General features: G+C 40.8%; 3 protein-coding genes across 22 annotated transcripts in view; 1 reads left to right on the top strand and 2 right to left on the bottom strand.

Moving 5' to 3' along the window:
* The window catches only part of dnm1a (dynamin 1a), a 49,701-nt gene extending 36,982 nt beyond the window's left edge, over positions 1-12,719 (bottom strand). For 16 of the 20 annotated variants that reach the window (XR_015130402.1, XR_015130400.1, XR_015130401.1 and 13 more), the window contains exons 1-2: positions 12,317-12,718; positions 909-982 (exon numbers count right to left, since the gene is read on the bottom strand). Coding sequence is in view for 17 of the 20 variants with exons in the window: in XM_086300844.1 (XP_086156970.1) it covers positions 909-982; positions 12,317-12,477 (235 nt within the window). In the remaining 3 variants the exon portion in view is untranslated. Of the gene's footprint in view, positions 1-908; positions 983-12,316 lie in introns of all 20 variants that reach the window. The other 4 variants (XM_086300837.1, XM_086300853.1, XM_086300851.1 and 1 more) reach the window with 1 other exon arrangement.
* A 789-nt stretch (positions 12,720-13,508) lies between these two features.
* ciz1a (cdkn1a interacting zinc finger protein 1a) lies at positions 13,509-22,735 on the top strand. The gene is made up of 16 exons (XM_086300825.1): positions 13,509-13,714; positions 14,129-14,361; positions 15,988-16,115; positions 16,261-16,487; positions 16,829-16,949; positions 17,119-17,206; positions 17,459-17,571; positions 17,864-17,943; positions 18,078-18,284; positions 18,363-18,493; positions 18,664-18,754; positions 18,853-18,957; positions 19,237-19,359; positions 19,480-19,552; positions 19,657-19,778; positions 19,998-22,735. The coding sequence occupies exons 2-16, from the start codon at positions 14,210-14,212 to the stop codon at positions 20,454-20,456; spliced, it is 2,220 nt and encodes a 739-aa protein (XP_086156951.1). The 5' UTR covers positions 13,509-13,714; positions 14,129-14,209; the 3' UTR covers positions 20,457-22,735.
* On the bottom strand, positions 22,570-24,863 carry bbln (bublin coiled coil protein). Its single transcript, XM_086300827.1, has 2 exons — positions 24,542-24,863; positions 22,570-23,724 (listed from the first exon to the last, which is right to left on the bottom strand). The coding sequence occupies exons 1-2, from the start codon at positions 24,618-24,620 to the stop codon at positions 23,453-23,455; spliced, it is 351 nt and encodes a 116-aa protein (XP_086156953.1). The 5' UTR covers positions 24,621-24,863; the 3' UTR covers positions 22,570-23,452.
* Positions 24,864-24,929: the final 66 nt, after the last annotated feature.

Raw genomic sequence — 24,929 nt, 5'->3', positions numbered from 1 at the left:
GAGAATGGCAAATGTGCACGGATGGTTTTCCTCTGAGGATAGGGGGACTTATTAGACTCCAGGAGGAGCCAGGGTTGGGTGGGTGATGGGAGAGTGGGTTAAAAGCGGGTCTACTTTCCCAAGTGTTGTGTCTTTCCAGGAAGGCTCAGCAACAAATAATAAAATGACAGGGGATGTTATAACAGCTACATTTCAAACAAATAAAAATAAATAAATAAAGGCCAAGAACGTGATGAGAGGAGACGGAAGGTTTGGCCAAGAATGAAGCTCCTGTGTCTGAAGAGAATGAAGAGGGATGTGGATGTGGCAGCCTTTGGAATAGAAGTAAAATATTAAAGGCAGCTGGACTCTCTGTTGACACAAAGATGTTAAATGTAAATCTGTGAAGTGAACTAAGATGCAGTTCATTCAACTACATGCTGACTTTAGGAAATCGAGACGCACTTAAAAGGACAGAAGTAAGTGAAAACCTTCCTTTTAGTCTTAAATGAAATAGACTGTGCCAGATGACAGACTTTGACACATTTGTAAAATACTTGTCTTTTCTTGTTTTTATGACAGGTCGTGTAATAAATTCATTAAACACTGTATTATGTTTATACCTTTTACTTATTTCAAAGCATTAGACACAAGAAAACTAGTGCAATCACCGTTACAGTAGCTCTCCGGCTTTTTCAGCGTCACTGGTTAATAAGAATAAACAGACTCAAATCAGCCATCTTTACCACATGTATTCAGAGTGATGCACAGTTCCCAATAAAATGTCAAGACAGATTTCAAGATGTCAAGATTTCTGTACAAATAGAACAGCTGTCTGATCAGCTGTAGATATCAAATATGATTAGCCAGTCAGTGAAGCAGTCAAGATAAACCATTATGCAATTTCAAAGGAATTTGGTGAGCTTTACCGGTGGGCGAGTTCATCAGCTGCAGGACCAGAGGACGGCGGGTCACAATGCCAGAGCCACGGGGAAGAAAATCCCTGCAACACAACAGATGGATGGCAGAGATGATGGTCAGTGAAAACAACCACAATGCTGCAGGGCTACAATAACAAAGTACAGTTACTGTGCCATCCTCATAATTTACTCCAAATATAAAAAGCAAACAAATCCATTCAGAAAAATGAAAGGTTGTGTCATCAATGATGTGACAGCAGCAGGAGAAAAGAACAGAGAAGAGTCAGTGAATGAAAATAACGAGGCCACCAGGCCACTTAGCTGTTTTCTACAGGGATCAGTTTTGGGAGTGCATTCAATACAGCAGGAAATAAGCAATAAAATAGCAACAAAATACAGGTCAAGCTTCAGTTGATCCATCACTGATACATGTTGAATTATGTCTCAAATTAAAAACTCTTTCATTACCAGTTAGACCCTGTTCTAACTTTTAAATTAGTCGTATGAAATAAACGAAAATAGATTCAAACTGACATCTTCATGTTCCTCGTTTTGCCCTTCAGCAGGTCACTAAACCTGAGAGACAGCAAATCGTCATGTTGAATAAAATGAAGTAATTTAAATTCAATTCAATTCATTCAGTTTACAGCTTGTAAGAACAGTCTTCGGAATGTGATGGCAATGAGCAGCGAGCAGGTATTAAGTGAAAATCGAGTCAAATCAAGTTTCTTTGCTTTTAATAAAACAGCTGCATAATGTGAGAAAGAATATGCTAACTGGAGTGTGCACGCGCTCATTAGCTGTGATTAGTGGCCCTTGTATAGTCCAAAGATGACTGCCTCGAGTGTGATGACCAAACCCTAAATAAGGAGCAAAGACGGCTGGTTCGTTTATGTTTATGCCATACTACAGCCACAGACAGAAAAATTGCTCATTGGCTAATGCCTTTTGATTGACTAGTTGTGAACAAGCAGACGTCCTGGTTTTTTTTTTTTTACCACATGTGATCGTCCATTCTGAAACAAGGTATGATCAAGATTTACAAAACAGATTTAATGTTTTATTCAGTATGACCCCAAATGAGTGAGTGACTCCATAAAGTCTGCAGCAAGTTGTTTACAGAGGTTAAGACAGAGTCATTTTCCCATAGATCTCTATAGGATGGGAAGACTTTTTATTGCAACCACAGCTATTGCCATCTGGTGGCTTACAGACAGATTGCAGGTTTCCAAGAGTTGGATTACTATTCTGACCAATATTTAACAGTTGCCACTCACCACTTTATGATTCGTTGAATAGGCGGTGCCTTCATGGAACCGTTTAGAGTTTAGTTTTGTGTGTTTTGATGCTTTAAATTTTTTAAAGAATCAGTATATTTTAACCAAAAACCACCGAAACATGACTAATGAACATCACAGCTAAATCACGTGAAGGGTGACAAATTAAGAATGAAACAGGTGTTTGATATGCTTATTTCTGCTGCTTATTTCTGATTATTGAATTGAGGTATTAACTGTATGTGTCCATGCAAATGAATGTGTTCTGCATACAGCTACTGACACTGATTGTGTGTGTCTGAGCTGTAAAGCAGCTCATCCAGATGCCTGCCTGTCGGACAGCTATGCTTTCCATTGCACAATATCTCTTTTTTCCTGGAGCTATTCAGATGCAGCATCAGCGTCAGCTCACCTCTTACACCCTGTGCCCCTCAGCTGATGTGACACCAATTTCTCAGCGATGCGAGGTTTTCCAGTTTTCTCTCCAACAGTTTCAAGTGAACCTTACTTGCAGTCACCTCAGCTTAATGACACAAATGCAATCAAGCTACAAAACGTTTTCAATTTGCACAATGCAAAGACAAACTGTTCAGTATCTGATGAGAGAGCTCAACACTGGGAAACTGAATGTAACATTCATAAGAAATAGATGAGGTCTCTGTTTGAACCTGAGGCAAAGCCTGAGGCAGCTCGGAGTCATGAGATGAGAGTTAATCAGGTCTGAGCTGTGTTCTCTGACGAATTCACCGATCTGATGTGAAAGTTGGTGAGCACAGTGGGAAGTCTGTCAAAAAGCACATAAGGATGTTACACTGAGATATCATTAGTCTGATCTGTCTGTGCTTAAACTGCTGTAAGTATCTGCCTACCAGCACCTTTAAGCTCAATAATGAACATTTCCCTGTTAATTGTTCTTCTTGTTCTCTTCTTATGACGTGGAACTGGCCAAGAAGCACAACAGCATAATACTATAAGAGAACAAGCAAGAAATTGGTAGTAAGATACTCTCAAATTCATCCAAAAACTAAAAAAACCCCAGATAATACAGGATTTCTAACTTGAAGAAAGTGTCCCTTTCTGAAAGACTGAACCGTGTGATATAATCTCATAAATCCTAAAACTGCAGGTTGCTGAGTTGTGCAGATATTAATCCAGCACATCTCTTAGACCACGATCAGCAAGCTTTGACTATCAACGACTATCAACAAAGACGTGTGAAATCTGTTTGCTAATTAGCAACAGCTGCTACTCTGAACCCAGCAGCAGCAGAGCGCTTTATTCTGAGCGCTGTTTCAGAGCCAGCGCTCTTCTGTTGGTGCCTGTAGAACAAAGCAAACCAGATCTCTCATCATCCACTGTTTGTGTGTCTGTCCTTTCTTCTACCTGCCCAGCAGACAGATGGTCTTGACTGCGGGTCTTCCTCTCGCTCCACTCCCAAACACCCATATTTCCTCTGCATTGCCAAGGAAACGGTCATATCCCTGAAAACACCATCGACATCCTCATTTCTTAATTGCTCATCACCTAATGTCTTCTTCAGACAGGATGCCAGCTCCACCCACCCCCAACCCTCCTCAGATACATCCCCCACAGTGAGGTGAGGGACTGGAAACAGTCATGGTTGTGTGAGTGCCAGATGTTCTGAAATAATCACCACAGCACACTTTAAAAAAAAAGAAAAATGAACAAACAAAGCTGACACGAGATGATTTGTTTTAACGACACAAAGAGACGTACAGAGAAACACGCTGTCTGTATTTAGGTACATTAAATATCTTCTGCAAGCACTCACGCACAGTGTAAGTGCACTGAGCACTTTGAGTCCTAACCATTGTATCTGGGAAATACATTATTGGTAATATTCTTCATTTGCATAGATTGATGAATGGACCTGTCGAACAATCCGTGTGAGCAGTAGGCAGCAGGAAGACATACACCCTTACAATCATGTAAAGAAAGAAAGTACACCCTCATTCGACTCTAAGGTTTCTTGTATCAGGACATAATAAGAAAATCACCCGGTCCTTAGCAGGTTCTGAGATTACTTCAATAGAACCTGAACTGAACAACAACATGCAATAAAAACACTGTGTCATTATCTAGTTAACAGAATCCAAGCCAAAACAAAGAAGCATTCCTGTGAAAAACTACATAAACACAATGATTCAAAAGCTTGCAGAACCATCGTTTCTTTATCACTTTATCAATCTCTCACATTGTTGTGCAGGAAGTTTGGCCATTGCAAATACTTGATTCTTTTCTCTTTTTTTAGCCATTCTGTTGGAGATTTTCTTGCTTGCTTGGGATCATCGTCCAGTTTCATCACCCAAGTTCAGCGTAGCTTTAGCTCTCAGACAGACGGCCTCACATCTGACCCTAAAATACTTTTGTAAAGCCAGGAGTTCATGGTCAATCCAGTGACTGCAAGGTGACCGGGTCCTGTGATCATCATCATCATCATGTCTCCACTGTGTTTGACAGCTTGTATGAAGTGGTTGTGCTGATGTGCTGTGTTTGCTTTTTGCCAAACACAGTACTGTGCATTACAACTCCAAAGCTCTGCATTATGACCAAACATCTCCCCTCATAGGAGTCTTGTGGATTTTTCAGATGCAACGTTGCAAATCTAAGCTGTGCAGCCATGTTCTTCTTAAAGATAAGAGGATTTTTCCTTCCTTCCAAACAAAACTTGTTCACTTTTTTCTAATTGTACTTTTATGTACTTTAAGATTTAACATGCAAACTGAGGCCTGAAGATCCTGAGAAGTCGCTGTTAGGGAGTTTACAGTTTCACGCTGACCTTGGAGGACATCCACTCCTGGAAGGACTGACAGCTGTCTTGAATGTTTTCCATTTGAATAATCCTTCTTGCTGTAGAATGATGGACATAAATTTGTTTGGAAATAGCCTTTTAACCATTCCGAGACTGATGGGCAGCAACGGCTGCTAATCATGTACATTTAATTATCAGCACCTAGCTGCTGTTTACCTTTTTAAATGAACGAATAAACAAAGAATTAAATAATATGTCAGTATTTTTATTCATCAGATGGTTTTTATTATGACCAAAACATTGGACTTGAAAGAAGCCGTGCTTTCTTATTAAATGACTGTATATGAAACTAATGTGTCGTGTTGGATGCATATGGCCATATGGCACTCACCCTTAATTGTTTCGTCAAGTGACTTTATGAAAAACACAAAATTAGCCCCCAGTATGTAGTGCTCTGCAGCAGTTCTAAATCTGCATTTCCCTCAGTCTCTATGTAGATATACTGTGTATATATCGCAGGATACCATAAAACCATCAAAACTAATCAGTTGTGAGCACAGTGAAAAGAGGAGGAAGGTGCTTGAGCATGTGTGAAGCATGTGTGTCTCCTGCAGCTGCAGCAACTCAAAGCAGATTAAACAAACTGATGTATTTTTAGGTTCCAAAACACTCAAAGAAAAGAACCTGATAGATTTGACTTTTGGAGGCACTCGGGCTAAGCCTCCATCACTTGATGTTGTGCACAAACACACAAAAACACGCCTACGCAGCTAGTAAGCGCCAGCTGCTGTGGAGTAGTGACTCACTGCTTTTTGTAATAAAGTCTACCCTCTCAGTGGTGTACAAATAAATGCCAGGACGAGTGCACACATGCACACAGACTGTCTTATTCCCTCGTGTAGACCTGACTGTTTTAATCAGTACAAAGAGCTCCACTTTAAAGAAATCTTACATAATAATTAAACAGTACGTCAACAACTACAGCCCCCAGGATGGAGTATTTGGTATTCACCCAGGATGGGTATGCCTTGTATATGTTTTAGATACTCTCTATAAGACACTGTAATATTCCCCACAACTCCAGCTCAGTATGCAGCTCTGTTGCTCTCAGCAAGTGCGTCACCTCACTTCCGATTCCCAGACACAGTCAGACACTGAGCCTCATCTAATCCCGTTCTAATGCGTGCAGCATTAGGAGTCCTGACAGCGGTGCACCAGCACAAACAGGCAATTTTCCCTCCCGGCAGCGTTTGTGTTTTGGCAGAAGGACACTGTTTTTACTGGTGAATAATGGACGCACACGTGCACACATATTCCCATAAACCACACTGGAAGGTGGAGCCAATGAAAGGGCGTTTGTTGGATATGTGGGCATCGAGATTAGACCGGAGCCAATGGGAGAATGTGTTGGAGGCGAGCTCCGGCCCAAACAGAGATTAGTGGTAATCCTCTGTAGCAGTATCAGAACGAATGATGTCCTCTCTTCTCTCTGTCTCTCTCCAACTGCTTCACCGCTCCTACTATGCCCACACTTTCTACTGTTTCTACACTTTAACTCGCTCTTTAAGGCATATTTAATTACTGCATTTAAGTCCCATAAATGCCTCATGATTTCCTTAGAAGTTTCCTTGAAACAACATTTTTTTATTTGGTACTAAATGGAGCTGAGGTATTGTTTCAGTTTGAATTTACTAAACACTATCTGTTTCCAGCTTCTCATCTGTGAGGATTTCCCACTTTTATTTGCTTTATCTGGAAGATTTATCAAACAAAATAAGACATTTTGACCAAACAATTAATCAGTTAATAAAAAACATGTCATGTAAAGTTGTAACTAATGAAAAAAATTATTCCGAAAGTCTTGTGTTGCTTCTTTATTTACCAATGTCTGAATAGAGTTTATTTTACCTAGCTAGTACTGTGCTGGACCCCAATTTTACTTCAGAACTGCCGTCATTCTTCATGGCAGAGATTCAGCGACTCTCTGGAAACATTCCTCAGAGATTTAGGTCCATATTGACATGATAGCATCTCACGGTTGCTGCAGATTTGTCAGCTGCACATCCATGATGTAAATCATGTCATGCACTACATTCATAAAGGACATGGTCAGCAATAATACTACCTGCAGGGTTAATATGATGCTCAATGGCTACTAAGAGCCCCAGGGTGTTCCTAGAAAATATCCCCTACACCATCACACCACCACCAGCATGAACCATTGATGAAGGGCAGGGTGGATCTATGCTACAACACCAAATTCTGACCCTACCATGTGAATGTTACAGCAGAAATCTGATTAGATCAGACAAAGTTTTCCCCAGTCTTCTGATGTCCAAATTTGGTAAGCCTATATGAATCGTAGCCTCAATTTCATGTTTTTAGCTGACACCAAATCACCTTTCTTCCCCACTTTGATGCTCAGTTTAAACTTCAGCGGGTCATCTTAACCCTGTCTACACACCTAAATGCAATGTGATTGTCTGATTAGACCTTTGTGTTAAGAAGCTGTTGAACAGGTTTATCTAATAAAGTGTCCAGTGAGTGTAAATAGATGGAAAATTAGCAGATATCAATTTAAACCAAGAAGAAAGATCTTGCTTGTTATATTTGTTCAACCGTCAAATCCCTCAAGTCTCTGCTTTCTTTACTAGTCCATTTCACTCAGAATCATGCAAGACGTTAACACTACGGGGAAAGTAAAGTAAAATGTTACCACTTGATTAATTAGCGCTATTACGAACTCTACAAGTCTAACTTTGCTGATCACATCCAGTGGAATCAAAGAAAACGATTCACGTTTTAGGCATGAGACTCACTCACATTATTCTTCATAAGCAATTAATTAAGTTAGGCCTCTACATCCCCCCACCACCTCCCACTGGGCTTTGATTTGAACATAGTAAAGGCTTTAATCTAGTGACAGGATAATATCCTGCTGCTGCTCATCAGAACACTTTACACCCTTTCAGTGTTATGTAACATGTGGAAACAGGTATGTATCTTAAACCCTATGCTGGGGCTAACCCTCTCAGGCTCAAATTAACTCTTTTGTTGCTAATGCACAACCAAGTCCTGCAGTGGTACTTCTGAGTAAAACAAACTCATAAAACATGTATGTGGGGTAATCAGGTTGTTAGTTTTTAACTTTTGCAAATCGGCAACGCCTGCCTCGAGAGGGTTAAAACAGTGATGGCAGCAGGGAGAGAAAAAAAAACATATGTTGGAGTTTTATGTTACTGGGCTATTCCAGTGCTCACAGCCTGCACTGATAACAAAACACCTGACACACCTCAGCATAAAACAATCTTTGGGCTTCGGTGCATGAAAGGCAAACATTCCTATTATCACCATTTTCTCACCACTCATATGACTCATTATTCCCTTACGCAATCCTAAGAAAGACTGCGGGACATCTCCTGGCCTGTTTCGATACAAGCATGAATCCTCTGCTAAAAAAAAAGCTATTGTTTCTATAATCCACTGACTGGCCCCTTTTAATCTTCCATAATGACATGACTATAATACACGAAGAGCTGAAGAGCAACCCTCACTTCCAATGATAAAATCAGCATTTGGCTTTTTCCAGAGGAATCAGTCAAAGAGCTGTCCGTGGTGCTGAAACTGAGCAAACCTTGCAGCTAAGCCTTTGCAAACATCATTCACAGCGACTACCGAGCTCTCCTGATAAACTCAACATACTGATCTTGAACATCCTGGTTATTTTCTGTAATAGCTTTCTATGCCATCCTATGTGGATTTGTCCCATCAGCAGAGTCATCCGACTAACAATGAATTCAGTAAGAAAATTTCATTTTACTGAAAGATATCTGCAGCACACAGCTGCTGCTTTTCCATTTTAGTGACTGTTTTTTCTTTGACTTTCTAAATCACCTCATTCTGTTTTCCTCCAACGTTCAGTGTATGAACTGTTTTTCTTCCTTTAACATAAATGCTACGCTACACATGTAACAATACTGGATTTACCCCCACCCTCACGGTTACTGGGTACTAACAGGTCTCACTCAGCTGGCACTGCAAGTGTTTGGCAACGAAGACGAGTAGAGCTCTCTTGCTTTGTCTGAGATAATTAGACCTGTGGGAGCCTTAATTACTGACTGGGAAATGGCCACAAATGAGAAAGAGCGGATGAGCTCAAATTCATATGCATAATCATGTCTTGTTTACTGCCAGACAGGCAAGCCAACGATTCGGCCGGGTCAACATGGAGAGAAATAAATCTGCAGAAGGCCAGATAGCTCATTTATTGTCAATTAAAAGACAAACATTAAACAATTTTTTACTGCAGATCAAATACCCTCAGATGTCTGGCCTGGATGAAACTACAGTGGCATCTATCAGTTTCATCTGTTTCATCACTGTTTGTTGCCATAAAGAAATATCGAAATAAGTTTCCCATTTATTGGTTTAAAGAGGAAAAGTAAAAAGAAGCAGTTGCATCTACTTTAGTCGTGACAAGAAAATGGTTGGTGATGAAAGAAGCGATTAAAGAGAAATACTTCAAAGTACAAACGCATTGTGATGACTGTGCGTCTTGATTTGTGCTGGCACGGTGCGTTAGTGTGTTTGTTATGATCATGTTTTTAGTTTAACCTCACTGCCAAGTAGAACTTCAATTTAGAGATTCATGAGTTGGGGAATCAGAGTTTAAACTGAGAGGAGACACACTGAACTGTAAGAAGCACCGTGAGCAATAACAGTAAAGGACAGACGATAAAGACTAACAGGTACGTTTGATTACTGCTCCTGTGCTCTTGTGAGGTTAGGACAGAATATCTCAAATGGTTTTAACTGTCTTTGTCACACCTACCAGACACGTAGCATCACCAAATCAAAATCTAATCCACCAGTGAGGAAAACTGTCTCTCAAACCCTTTTTGAAAGCATTTCTTTAACTGTGTAGTTGTTAGTTTTAACCTAAATCCTTTAACAGCTACATAGAAAAAGCTGTTTGTTTACGATCACAAGGGTCGAATGAACCTGTTCACTTATCTATCTCTCATTCCTGTTCTCACTTTCCCCCTAAAATGACATCCAGTTCAGCTGAGCAACAGACAAGCTGTAAACAGCCATTAAACTGATGCAGCAGTTTTCTGTATGTTGTTATTGGCTGTCTGAGATAACCATAAAAGACACATTGGAGGTGGGGTTCGGCAGTTTGAACCAGGAATAAAATCAATAGCACCCTGTTTGTTTTTATTGACATAAGAATTATGAAATAGAAGCAGTTTAATGAAAGCTGGACTTTCTGCAAGGCACCAACACAATTCACTATTAGAGACGGGGAAATAGAAAAAAGAGAAGCTGTGGCACGTGTAAATGCAGCGTATTGAAAAAATGTGTTTAGTCAGAAAACACGATGGGTCAGTGGGGGAGGTGAAGCAGAGGACGATCAGGAGGATGGGAGAGCCTGAGCTACGTCACTGCAGCTGGACAAGGAAAGCTGGCAGCCCAAAAACGCAGCAGGCCACAAATTTTCACGAGACGCCAAAGACCGCAGTTCCTACAAATCACCCGCTTGGCATTGAAATCCACCACCTTTGTGTAATAAAGTTTAAAATCTCATCATTTTTCTAAACCATTGCTCCTTTGGGTAAAACAGCATAATAAGGCGCAAAGCTGTTTCTATGACAACAGATGCGTGAGTGCAGCACAGCGTGGCCCAATTGTGAGGGTGAAGAGATCAATTTAATAGCTATTACTGGGAATAAAAAGGCTCAAAAGCAAGGAGTTACATTAGTAATAAGATGCCAGTAGCAGATATGAATGTTTAGCTCACTTTAACTTAATGTGCTTTTCATTCCAGACTTTTATTCTGAATTTTGAGCTAAGTTTGCAGGTAGATTTGCCAGAAATAAAATGTTCATTCAAACAGTGCACTTACTATAATCTACAGCAGCGGTTTCTTGTTGTATTGCGTTGTGTAGAATAGCTGTCGATGCTTTGCAGTATACTAGTGTCAGCACCGGTTGCTTTTGTACTGTTAGTTTAGTGTTACAACTATAATCTCCATATATAACTGCAAGTTCTCACCTTTATTCAGAAACATCAGAACGTTTTTGTAATGAATTCCTTTATTTTTACAGCAGGTACGGTGTAGAGTACACTTACAGGTAAACAGCAGGTCAGCCTCACCTACTACCATTTAAGATGGGGATTATAGAGCCCATGTGGTGAACTAGGTAGACCTACAGAGCTATGCCTAACAGATGGATCCTTTCCCTCTGTGTCCAGTGGGATAGATGGCATTTTGTCTTGGAATACCAAGGCCTTGTTGAATGTTGGGGTGAGCTGGCTCGGAGCCACAGTTTGCATACACTATGCCCTTGCTTAAGCAGGAAATACTGCTGAATCACACAGTGTATGTGTGTGTGTGGGGCGCATCTTTGAACCCATTAAAAAAAATCTTCAGATCCAGCGAAATACAAGAAAGCAGGAGCAGACTGACAGATAGAAGCACCATCAGTGCTGTCTGCATGCAGTAAGCTTCATTTACAGCATTATAAGCACGGGCAGACAGATGGATGAGCTGAGCTGGAAGGGCTCAAAGCTCAGGTGGACTCTCATTCTGTGTGTGTGTGTGTGTGTGTGTGTGTGTGTGTGTGTGTGTGTGTGTGTGTGTGTGTGTGTGCGTGCAAGGTCACACAGCAGCCTTGCATACTCCAGATTCTGTTCCCTTCCTGTGTTTTGTATCATCAGCACAGCAGTTGTGGCAGAATGAAAAAGCCTTGCATGTTTGCGAGGCTAAAGCCAAAGCCTCTTCACTGAGACATACACACAGCGGGCATCATCCTGCACCCTTCCCTGCTCAGGATTAAATAGCCTTTGGGCAACAAAATGGGAGCCTTGCTACAGAAACAACACCTCCACCAAGCAAGCTGTGACAGTGCATGCTGCACAGGAAGTCAGCTTCCAAACTAACCCTGCCTTTGTCACAGATGTCAGTGGATTTACAATGAAAATTTTCCTTTAACCGAAGTCGTTCAACAACAAAGCGGGCACGTTTGAAAACTTATATCAAGCACGGGGATCATAACAAGATCATAATAAGTCATTGTAACTTGAATATGTGGTTCTTGAATGCATCACAAGGTAGTTAACAGATAAACTACTCTGGGGATTTATGAAGGCCTAACAAAATAATCTGCCTCACGGTGTGCTCGAGGCTTTGAAACGACAGAAAGTGCGTTGAATGCGCGTTTAATTTGAAGCTTTCGGGTCTAAGTGGAGGCTTTGTGTATTTAAACCTGGCCGGGGGGGATGGGGACTTAGATGTAAGAGCTCCTTCTTGCGCGGTGCACCAGAGGCGCGCCAGCATCCACTACAGCCTGGAAAAGCCTACTTACTTCCCGACGAAGTTCTCCAGCACCGAGCTCTTCCCGGCGCTCTGTCCTCCCACCACGGCGATCTGCGGCAGGTCCAGGTTTGCGTTTTGCCCAATGGCCGAGAAAGCATCCTGCATGCGGTTCACCAGAGGAATCAAATCCTCCATTCCCCGGTTCCCCATCTTTGCGAGAGGATGATGGGCTAGCTTCCTTGACAGAACAGGGACGGATATATGGCTTTATCTTCCTCTGCGCCCCTCCTCACCCCCCTCAGAGCGTTCAGAGGGCGTTCTAGTCTGCGCGCACTCACCGGCTCACTTCTCGCTCTGCTTCCTCATTTACGGTGCTCTTCGGTGTGTCAGATCATCTCAAGCCAGCACTCTCTCCAACACTCTCCTCTCCAAGCACCGCAGGGGGGGAGGAGGAGGATGAGCTCTTGTATTTTACCAGGAGATCCCTGCAGTACTCCACACCCACCGCTAGGTGGTGACACTGGTAGATTTCTCTCGCATAAATAATTTGCAATTTGAAAACAAAACAAAAAACAGAGTATTTTTCATATTAAAATAAATATTTTTTAACTCACCAGAGCGAATTTGAATGCCCTTTTATATTTATGTTGTGTTTAAATTTGTGATTTGCTCTCAGTTTCAATTATGAAAATGTACATTTTATTACCTTATTTTTTGATACTTTATTAAATATAACGATAATAATAATAACAACAACTTTATTTGTGCAGCTCTTTTTAACATACAGTTACAAAATGCTTCAGTGGTTGGTTAAAATCACACATTAAGTATATGTTTACACAATTAAACACACAAACACATGACTGCATAAACACATATTAGAAGAACAAGAGCCAAAAACAGAGTGAAAGACTAGGCGAACACTGTCCTATAGAAATTAATTTTCAGCGGTGGTTATTTGCAACATAGCTAGATTGAAAAACATAACGAGCTCAAGCTACAACCAACATGACAGTATACAGTAATGTAAACAGTGCCACAGGTGCTAAGTTGTATTCTGCTATTTAATGTTCACCTCTAAAAAGCTTTATTTTTATTAACTATGTCGCATTAGCTAATAGATAAAATAATAACTGTAGAGTATAAAACAAAACAACAACAACAACAACAACAAATAAATGTAATAAAAACGACATTTCGAAGCCTGGTCATTCTACGTCCATCATGCGTTTTCAGTTCTCCAGGCAGCCACTAGGGGGTGACACGGTCCACCGGTTTGATCAGAGGTTATGGCTTCAGTTTTTGTGCAAGTTGCACCGTTGCTGTAAAGAGCGAGTGTTTAACTCTTCGGTTTGGTTTTACGTTGACAATTAACACCCGGCGAGGTTTACGTCTCTGGGGGCAGCTGTAGGAGGCTAAATACGACAAAGCAGTCCCTACAGGAGAGGTTTGTCTTTGAGTTAGTTGAATGCTATGCTAAGCTAACTTGTTTGGTTCAGTGACTGAGCGGCTATGGCTAATGTAGCGTTAGCTTCGTTCATTTTATGGAAGATGTAGCTACACTTCAGTTATCAACATAGGCTCGATATTGTGGGCATATTTAGCGTACCATTCTGCTTTCTCTGACAGCCTAGCGGCTATCTGTATGAAGCGGAATGGTGGCGGAAATGAAAGTAAACTTAGCAAACCAAAAAGTTCATTATTGTTAGCTCCTATGCTAACGCTAGCTAGTTGTCATAATGAAATATGAGAGCGACCTGTTGTCTGACAGGAGGTGCGCACTGTCATTAAGTGTGCCTTAACAACAAATAGTTGGTCTGATAGCAGAGCAAGTAATCACGTTTTTCTTCCTCCCAACAAGAGATCCTCTGTCCTAAGAGGTGCCACACATTGACGGCTCTGACAACTCGTTGCAACGTAACGGATTAAATCAGAGCCCGTGATGTTCAATCCGCACATCCATCAGCAGCAACAGCAACAGTTTCACCAGCAACTGAGGCAACTACAGCAACTTTTCCAGCAGCAGCAGCCTCCGCCTCCCCCGCCGCAGCCGCCTCCCGGACACCATGTGGCCCATCACCACCAGACACCCCGGTAAGCCTGTTAACTCAAGACCGGGGATAATGTAAGGCCCTCTCGATGACCTGTATGCTAACTGCCCGTCCCAACACCTGTTACGGCTACATTTATCATTTCAGATATTTAATTAGTGGTCTGACAGTATTTGATGTTTATTTTGACTGCTGCCTTCCATTGTTATCTAGATTACTCAAAGGTTATGTGTTATTATCCCTCTTTTACGCGTTATATAAAACGTTTGCTGCAGGATTTCTGACCTCAGACCAATAACACAAAATCACATCACATTTGTTATGGCATCTTCCACAGTCAACCAGCCTATAATCTCATTACAGGTAACAGGTAATCTAATTACTTGTTCACTGTAACGCAGTGCACCGATTTGAAAGCCATATAAAGGCGATAAAGCTGTCTTATATAAATAAGCCTTTAAAATATATATACCGGTATATATCTGCTTAAATTTAACTTGATGTCAGTAATGTGTATAAAGAATTCGCCTCTGTGTGTCAATCTTAGCATCCAGACACTTCCTGCTAAACCTTGCTGCAGATTGTTTGGTATTGTTTGTCTCCTGTTAAGTCAGCTGCTGCTTAGAGAAGGCATTGATAATTTTGGATCTTTTTTCATAAATATATGTTGTTGTTGTTGTTTTGGGGTTTTTTTCCCTTTAAATTGTGAGGTTTTAAATTGCATTTGGTCAATTCAGCAGCAGACGTTTCTCATCGGCAGTGGTTTTCACAAGTGTTTGTGAGCTTAAGCAGTGATTCCACTACATAATCGCGTCTGTTTTGAGTCCAGACTCTGAAGATTGTGGCCGTTAATACTGGTTTTTAGCCTAGTCCGTTGCACATGGAAATTGTCTTTGATTCTCGGGTGCTGGAGAGAGCTGGAGCCTATCCTAGCTCTCATAGGGCGAGAGGAGGGGTACACCTTGGACAAGTCGCCACATGATTCAAAACCAGGACCTTCTTGCTGTGAGGCAACGGTGCTCCATCTTGCTTGGCTGATTCTCAGAATTTTTTAATGATATTGTTTACTGTAGATGAAAGACTGGTTAAGTTCTGGCATGTTATTTTTATATCCAGGCGTGTTGCTACTTAATGTAATTAATTATGAGATGTTCAAGCACTTGGCTTTTACACTACACATCAAACTAAGAGCACGTATTCTTCAAAAAACAACATAGTTTCTCATTTTCAACATTATTTATGTTGTCTTTCTGCAGTTATCCATAAGATGTGGGTTTTAAACAATAAGCAAATTATGTTCATATATATATATATTCTTTTTTTTTTTTTTTTTTTTTTTTTTTTTTTTTTTGGTCCCAACCTTTTTTAGAAGGAAGCTTTTTATTTCTCTGTTTTTAATCCTCACTTAAACTACAATATTTTCTTCTCTTTCCTCATCTTTATTCTGAGAATAAGCGAAGGTGGCAGCAAAATCTGTCAAGCCAGCTTTAGTATGATGGATGCATGTAAAATAAATTCTCAGGTTGTTAAGAAGGCGGAAAACATTTCCATGGCTCTGATGGATTTGTCATTTACCCCAGACGCTCTGCCTTTAGCTGCAGATTTGAGTGAGGATGTGAATTTTTAAATAATAAGACATGTTACTTTCTTGTGTGTATTTCTTTCCTAGAACCATTCCTGTTGCCCCCCAGACAGCACCCCCTCCCCGGATGGTCAACCTGAGCCATGCCTCGCAGACAACCATCATCGCCCCCAATCCCATGCTGCAGGGTGCTTTACTGATGCAGCAGATGCAGGGTACGGTGTGAGTGAATAGCATAAAAATGGCAATACCTGGAAATCTCAAAGAGCAGAAGATGTCACATGACATTTTCATGTATATTGTTTTTTATTTAAAGCAAGCCCTTATAATAATTTCCTTTCTTGTTGTACTTGTGTGCAGGTAACATGCGGGGCTTTGGGATGGGTGGGCAGCAGTTTCGGCAGTTCTTCACAGCAGGGAACAGGTCGTCCCTGCTCGGGCCGGTTCCCATGGGCATGGCTATCAAGTCTCCCATCATGGGTTTCCCAGCTACACGACCCTTCCACCCACATCCCCGCTACTTCAACAACAACAACAACACCACCACCTCCTCAGCATCCTCTGCCTCCTCTTCTTCGTCTTCCGCGGTATTTATAACAGCGCTATTGCAGTTACTTTGTCCATTGTGTGGGTTTTTGAGTGAGCTCAGATTACCATCCGAGTGATCAGGCTTGGACAGTACGGCATGTTTTTGATTATTTGTGTTAGTGTAATTATCTTTGTTGTAAGCAGTGTGAATGTATGACAAATGATAAGAATCAGGATTTTCATTTATTCTCAACAAATAAGTAGGTGCACTATAGAGTCAGTGCACAAATTTACATAATGTTTCAGGAATGTATCCCTCAAAAAAACTGCGTAGATAAAGTTTTTCGGCTACGATGGATCATTATTTTCTAGTTTTCATGTGATTTGTCTCTGTGAGTAGGATGCTGCAAATCGACAGCCAGATCGTAAGCGGGACAGTGAGCAGATGGCAGCAGGGAGCTCAGATGAGCAACCAGCAGCAGCTAGCAGTACCACTGGAGCTAATGGCAAGACTCAAGCAGGTAGAGCTGCAATTCACCCATATCAGAAACATAGTAATTAGTTAGGATGGAAGCTGAGTTATAGTGTTAGCTAAATGCCATGTGAATTTAAACTTTTTGTACAAAGTACTTGAAGAATATCAGAGTTAAATATTTTCTTTTTCCCTTTGGTTTTGTTTTTCACCCACAGATGGTGCTACGGGAGGACTGGATGGGCCAACACAACTATCTGAGGAGCAACTTGAAGAACCTGCAGTGAAGAAAAAGAGGACAGAATGGTGGGGAAAGCCTGTTTATTGCTGCTAGCTGTATTAGAAAACTGCACTCTCTATTTCTGGAAAATGTAATTTCTTGTATTTGACCAAAAAAAGGAAAGAAATGGGTTTTGGTTTTTTCCTCTCACCAGTTTTAAGAAGGCAAAAAACAAATTTATAAATGTGTTCTTTTTCTTACTCAGTTATTTGAAATTCATAGCATTAAAAAAATGGTGAAACTTTGCTAAACAGAAATGTTTTTTTCTTGTCTTTCAGGTTGGAGAAGCCCACAGAACAGGGAGCTGCCGAGGCCGTCACTACGGCAAACATAGATGCGGAAGCTCTTTCCTCGGAGTGTAGCAACAACACAGAGGATGTCCACCCTGAAGGTAAAAAGGAAATTACAAGAAAGCTGCCTAAGAGGGTTCAGGCTGTGTTCAAGAATAAAAGTTTTCAAACCAAATATTGACTTTCAGGCTCATTAGAGTTGTACAAACTCTGTTCTTGCCTTATATACTGCATTTTCATGTCTATATGTACACGTTTCAGTTAAAATACTGCACCCATTTCCTGACCAAAATATAAAGAAATGAGGGGTGATTCAAGACCTTTACACGGTACTCTGTGTTATTGTTGGGGTCTTTCGAGGTGAACTCTTATTGGGTGTCTCTTTATCACAAGAATGCATCGCTCTGGAAGAAAGTGGCTCCCGAACAGGATCAGACATTGTCGACGCACTCGAGGAGACCAAAGTTGGTGAGGTGAGAGGAGCCTTTTGTTTTTGATGTTCAGATCATAGAGAACATATTGTTTTTCATGTACCTAAAGAACTAAAGTCTTGTTGATTTTTATACATTTTTCATAAAAGTTCAACACTCGTGGTTCTTGTTTGTAGCTGCATAGCTGTTCGTCAGCCCCGTCCCCCTCTGGCAGGCCTAGTGAGGGTGACCGGCAGGCTAATTTACCAGCAGAGGAAACTTCACAGAGCAAAGATGCCCCAGTAGCTTTGCCTGAGAGCCAGGATGAAGAGGAGGAGGGTGTGGCAGAGGGCTCCAGCAAGTTCTACTGTTATCTTTGCAGCACCACCTGCCACAACCAGCAAGTAGGTTAATGGTGAGCATTAATAATAATATTTTAACTCCACTCTTTTGTCATTAATGTTCTTCCCTTTGTGTGCTAGAACTTCAGGAGTCATATGAACAGCATTTCCCACCAGCAGAGGATGATGGAGATCCAACACATGAGCAATGCCTGCCTCGTCACCCTGCTGCCTCGGGTGCAGGAGTCTCTACAGGGAGCAAACAAAGATGGGTCAGTTATTTGCAGATTTCTTTATGAAAAGCATAGCAGCTTTAAAAGGTGTGGCATATTTGCACGTTTTAATTAAACCCCTTCAGAGACCACCTCCTTCCTCCTGTGTGTCATATTAAGTTTGAACGTAGAGGGCGACCCTTACAAAGGATGTCCTGTGTTCATTGCAGGGAGAAGAAAGACTTGAAGCGTTGGTGTGCCACCTGTCTCACACACTTCACGAGTAGCATCGCCGACCACCGTCGCACAGAGGAACACAAGGTACATCAGTTTCTCACTACATAGCGCAAAAGTAAAGTTCAAGAAATATTAGAAAATATTTTGAGTAGTGTTGAAAATGCTCTGCTCCATGTCCTCAGCTTGCCAGTAAAACAGACATGTCCTCCTGTGCCATCTGCAAGAAACACTTCAAGAACTCCCAGATGTTTTTGGAGCACTTGCAGTCCCAGGAGCACAGACAGAAGGTGGGAAAGAAATCCTTTTGTTCTTTCTTTTACACATCAACAAATGTTTTCCCAGAGGAAAAGATGTTTCTTTATTTAGAAAATTTTGGCACACATGAGAGAGGTTTTGACCTCCCCAAAGGAAAATCACCAGTGTTCCAGTAAAGAAAAGCTTCTTTTGCCAAATACAATACAATACATTTATATTCACAACTATTTATATTCATAACTATATAGAGACTAATCGAGTTTGTATACATAGATGAGGTAAAATTCTCACTTCAGTTTTCTCGTTTCTAGCTCCAGGAAACGGATTGTGAGGCCTTCGCCAAACTTGCTTCATTGGGCACAGAAGGTTTTTCATTAGAAACAGAGGAGGGGACTGAGGAGGAGAAAGGATTGAGTAATCAAGGAGATGGAGAGGTGAGCTGCATATAAATTATTATTGGTGATTTCCTTCAGTGAGATGATTGGCAAATGTACAACCCTTGGTTCAGAACTGGTTTAAGAGAATCTCTGCAGTAACACATTTCACTGATGCAGGACGGCTGGTCCTCCCTTAAAGAAGCGACTGACGTGTCCAGTGATGAGCAGTATGACCCTGACACAGTCTATGGTGAGAGAGGCACTCCTGTGTTGTTTTTTTTTTCCACTCCTGCTTTCTCTTCTCTGATATTTAGTATCTTTGTGATGTTTAGTTTCTCATTTCCTTCGTCACAGGGTCCAGTTTTTTAGTTCCAGTCGCAGGTTTTATCTGCAAGCTTTGCAACAAGTTTTACAACTTTGAGTCTTCTGCCCTGCACGGCCACTGCAAATCATTGCAGCACTTTGAGAATCTTAAGGTTTGTCGGTTTAAGTTTTAAGCTTAAAGATAACAACATTACTATTTGCATTCAGTTGTTTTGAATTTTTTTTTATTGCATAACTGCAGCCTTAATCTAGGCATATGTGAGCTCTTAAAAGGCCAGTGTGTACATTAATCTCCCGGGGAAACAAGCTGCATGAGTGTATATCTAGAGGCATAATCCAGTATTTTTATGCTGGGTTTTTTCCCCCCACAGAGGTACAAAGCCTTGGTGAGTCGAAAAGGTGAAGATGCTGAAGATTCGAGAGAATCTGTCCAACCTGCTGACGGGCTCATGCACATAAATGAAACTGCCTCAGACTGTTCGGATAAAAATCTACTCTCTGATGACACAGATTTAGCGACGAACCTTAAATCCTTGCAGCCCGTTGTCACGCTCACCCAACTTAAAATGCAGATACAGGGCGAGGAAAAGGGAAAGGCAACCTCAGAGGACTTGTCTACCACCTCAGCAACCATCACTAGCAACATGGACACATCCCCTGCTGAGGTGCCCGCCAGCAGTAGTGTGGACATGGACTCTGAGCCATCAGCCTCTGCAGAGGATGCCACTGAAGAGTTGGAGGAGAGAGAAGCCCCTGCAACCCAGGGGAAAAAGATTGGGACGGGGAAAGCACCCAGACGCAGGTCGGGAAGGGCGGCAAACAGGCGATGAGGAAATGATGTGCACAGAAAAGAAACAGGTACAATCACAACCACTGACAGGATGTGACTAAAGAGGTGCTTCCATGGAACAGAGACCAAGGAGTTGGCGGTCGAGCTCCTCACCGCACTGGAAAGTTGGAATTAAATGCACAGAGAACAGGACTTCTCATGTGAATCGCTCTCCCAGGGTGAGAAATTAACACAATTGCGGGCAAAGCTCTTAATTTTGGCTTTCAGTTGGAAAATGTGGGCCAGCGTCAGCCATCACTATCAGATTACACATTATAAAGTCATCTAGTCAAAAATAAAAAGATGAAGTAGATATTGAACTTAAAGCATTTGTGTTTAGTATCAGTATAATCAGAACAACTAAATAGACCTTTTTTTTTTTCCCCTTTTTTTTAACAACGAGAACATCCTTGTATTTGATGCCCTCTTTGAACTGATTCCCGTACTTTGGTCTCTGGAAAACTGCAACTAAGCAGATTGTGCTTATTTGTGTAGTCGCACTACGACAGAAATTCATAGAGGCTGTTGCTTCAACAGGTGACAGGAAAATAAATATATATAAAATGTATATATCTTTGGATATAATGGCCCATGGTCCCATTGAGGTTTAATTGGCTTTATTCTATCATTCCAAATCTGTGCTTTGGTTAAGACATTGTATTTTTTAAAACCTAATATTTGCTGTGCTGAATTAAAACTGCACATAGTGTTGTTTGCATACTAACTAAAAAAAACAAAGGGTATTGTAACTTTTACTGTATACATGAAGGATGTAGTTTGGAATTAGGAAATGCTGCTTGGTTGCAAAAAAAAAAGAAAAAAAAGAAAGCTAAATGCAAGTTTTAATATACAATCAAATTTGCAGATATAGACGAATCCATAGTTTTGTTTTGGTTTTTACTCTTTTCTTCCTAAGCTGAATTCCTCCAGTGACATTTAAAATTAAGACTGTTCGCCAAAGTGCTAATTTTCCACCCTGTTGTCCTCAAGAATCAGGAGTCTTAGATGGCTCATTACCAGCTTTTCTCTTTCTGTCTTTATTTTATTTATTTTTTTGCGCTAATTCTCTGGCTAGCTAGGTGACTGATGGTTAGTACAACCTACCAGTATAAAAGACTGGACTGATGGTAAAGTGGAGACACTGGCTAATCACACATAGCACATGGTGAAATGTAGAATGTAAGCACAATGCATACTTGAGCAGGTGTCAACATTTGTTTTAAAACAAACAGGTCTTAGTGGCACATGGACTGAGCGAACAAAAAAAGCTGAATCGTGGATCTGATCGCAGCCTGGTTCACAGCATTTTATCTTCTTTTTTTATGAATGGCTGGGATTTGGGGTTTAATTTGATGTTGCTGATTATGTTTTGGGCAACAAAAATAACAAGGCAGTCAGCAGTGGTTCCCTTGACACTGAAAGCACTGTCGTCAAAATATAGTCTGGTGAAGAGTATGTGTATTTTTAAAAGGCCGCCAGCAGCCAAAAATAAAGGGCTTCTCTTCTAGCAGTAAGGCACTTAATCTAAATGACGATTCTTCTCGTTTGCATAAGGCTGCATGCACTTTGTCTACATCTTGTTTTTCAGTTTAAACGCTATGCTGTCGCTTCCAGGTCAGAATCGATGGCGCAGGCTACATTTAGATAAAAACAATTGTTTTCCACTCATCCTTTTTAAAAGCATTCACAGCCCAATGTCATTGTTTTAAGTTGCTGCTTATTTGACTCCAGTTTACCATCGTTTTATTTTAGTTGCTGTACCAAGAGTAGAAACACAGTTGGGCGATAGTACAAAACTATCAATTAAAATGTAGCAAAGAGTCCTGTAGATTATCCAGAGGTGTTACTCACAGGTGAGGGTGAAACAGGAAGCACCACTTCCTTCATCATAACCAGCGCTCTGCTCTGGAAACATTTCACCCTGTGTTTTAGAGAAACCTATTATCAACCACAGAGGACTGACTGACACACGTAGCAACCCTTGTAGTCACGTCAGCGACTGTCACATGATTAGTGTTGTATTCTCTCTGAATGAAGGAGACGTGATCTAATCTGTGCTTTTAAACTCCGAAACAGAACGGAGAGGCAAAAAAGGGCATGTAAAGGATGACTTCAAACAAAGCTGTACGTTTCTTATTGTATTTTTATTCAGCTACTGACAAATTGAGATGAACAAACTGGTGATGTTTTCTAACTGCTGGAAGTTTATTGTATTTTTGGATGTTTGTTTTCTGTTTGGGAGTCATCTTAATTTATATTAAAAATGTCTCATAATTCCAACGTTTCGTTTTTTTGATTTTACAGCAAACACTTAACAGACACTGAACACAGCACAGCGTTTACAGTTAGGATGCACAACAAGCATTATAATACATATGAGTGTCCAATGCTTCCTATTTACTTTTTGGGAAGGTATAGGAATTGCAAAGCTAATAATGCGATGAAACAATTGAGGAAGTGGAGTCTTTCTGTTTAACAAGGACTGACTCAAATGCTTGAGAAGTTGTTGATATGACATCTGTATCAAAACAATATTTAGGTCCAGAATCTGGAAAGATTTAAGGTTGATCCTGTAGTTTGAACCTTGTTTATCAAAGACCATGTTTTAATACCAACTTTAAAAATATATATATTTAGTCGTTTTCTTGCTTTAGGACTTAGCATTGTGACCTCCCACATAATCCTGAGCCTTTTCTTCCCAATACAAAGCGGCACATCTGGCTTTAGATTTATAAAGTCTGCAGTGAAATTAAAGAAGTTGATGTAACATCCAGCTTGCATGAGAAGTTGTTTGAGGTTAGTTACATCGGCACATTGCCAAAGGAGAAACCGGAATGAGCTCTGCAAAAGAGGAGATGTAATCTATCGCACACGCCTGCTGATGTGAGCATCGACTATGAAGATAAAGGGTCACTAGTCCAAATGACAGCTTTCAGGAGTTGAGTCAACTTTCATAATATTTCTATCCCGGCTTTTTCCTTAATTTAACCTCCTGATCTAAATATTCATGTCATTCATTTGCAAGCCTTCTTTATCCTCGTTTATGTCCTCCTTGCTGGTTGAGGAGGACTCCCCATCTGCTGTGGGACAGTGCTCCTCCACATCCTCCTCCTTTGGGGGGGCCAACAACTGGGCTCTGAATTCCAGTCGAGCTTGCCGATTTGACTCCATCAGTTCGTGCAGTTTGCCATTAAGAGCGTCGTTCCGCTCCTCCAGGTCATCGAGGTAAGAGTTGATCTGATCTAGCATGTTGTTGATGGCAGAATACTCTGTGGACGAGCAGCATAGGTTAGTTTGCTTTGTTTGGCAATTTAAAGAGCAACGACTGAATAAAGAGTTTAACGGTTTTTGATCATATAAATTAAATTTATATTGTTTTCAATGAAAGACAGGATAATGCTATGAAAGTTGACGGTTTTTGGCTTCAGTTACCTTTTGTTTGTTTCTTTTAAATAAAAAATAACATACCAGCAATTTAACAGTCCAGTATTCATCACCAAGGTTATTACAGAAAACTGAAAATGAGGCAAATATGAAAACCACTTTAGTTATATTTATTTGACAACACAACCGCCATGAAGAGGCACTGGTGGGGGTGTTTAGTCAGGCAGGGATGTTTACATGAAGGTGAATGTTGTGTAGTTACTGTGACACCTTTTCTGAAAATTTTCTGACTCTGTGCAGGTCTGTGAAGCACTAAGCACAACCCATGATTCAACAGTTTTTAGAAACCTCTTAAGCAGAAGTCACTGTTTTCTGTATGACCTTCTCAGTGTCCTACATTGTTTTGGAGGAACTTTGGCCCATGAATCTTTACAGTTGCTTCATTTTATTGAACATGGCTGCTAATTACCCAATTGATTCATACAAAAGTTTTAAGGATGGACTTTTACATAAATCCAAATCACGCCCACAAATACCCGCATACGTAATTAAAATTAACCAAAAAGTAACTAGTGTACACTAGTTACTCTGGGCCACTCCAGTGATTGTTAGAACAAACGTTTGTTCTAACAATCACTGGAGTGGCCCAGCGGCTCTAATGATTGCTAACATCACTTACAATGAAAGCTTTTGTTGTTTTACCTTCTTCGCCGAAATCATCTTCGTCGTTTATAATACCATCGTCCGGAGAGATGTTTGGATCTCCATTTGGTCCAGACATTGTTATATATATATATTTATATTCACGTGTACTTAAACAGTAGGAACCTTAAATATCGTCAGTTATGCTATTAAGCTAGCCAGCTAGCTCAGTAGCATTACTAAACGTAATGTAATTGCAAGTAACACCAACAGCGCTGTCTGGGTTCTACTTTAGCTCTATCGTCAGATTTTAATTCACAGTATGCACGACACCTCAAACAGCTAGCTTCCGATATTTGTTTACGGAACCAGGGAATTGTGGGAGAAATGTGGGCGTGGTTTTGGTTCCAAAGCGAGATGACTCACTCTGTGCACAGTCTCTAATGAC

The sequence above is a fragment of the Aulonocara sp. 'chitande type north' Nkhata Bay genome, linkage group LG7 (assembly GCF_057382095.1).
Source record: "Aulonocara sp. 'chitande type north' Nkhata Bay isolate Kocher_YH1m ecotype deep benthic linkage group LG7, A_spYH_male_GT1.1, whole genome shotgun sequence".
NCBI classification, from domain to species: domain Eukaryota; kingdom Metazoa; phylum Chordata; class Actinopteri; order Cichliformes; family Cichlidae; genus Aulonocara; species Aulonocara sp. 'chitande type north' Nkhata Bay.
Note: the sequence above shows the minus strand (reverse complement) of the source record. Positions and strands in the feature narration are given on the sequence as shown.

Bases quoted from the DNA above. Each gene is read 5' to 3' on its own strand.
- ciz1a (XM_086300825.1), top strand. From the start codon at position 14,210: ATGTTCAATCCGCACATCCATCAGCAGCAACAGCAACAGTTTCACCAG. The intron at 18,285-18,362 runs GTAGGTTAATGG...TTTGTGTGCTAG, and splicing joins CCACCTGCCACAACCAGCAA to AACTTCAGGAGTCATATGAA. The intron at 19,360-19,479 runs GTGAGCTGCATA...TCACTGATGCAG, and splicing joins GTAATCAAGGAGATGGAGAG to GACGGCTGGTCCTCCCTTAA.
- bbln (XM_086300827.1), bottom strand. From the start codon at position 24,620: ATGTCTGGACCAAATGGAGATCCAAACATCTCTCCGGACGATGGTATT. The intron at 23,725-24,541 runs GTAAAACAACAA...GCTCGTCCACAG, and splicing joins AGATGATTTCGGCGAAGAAG to AGTATTCTGCCATCAACAAC.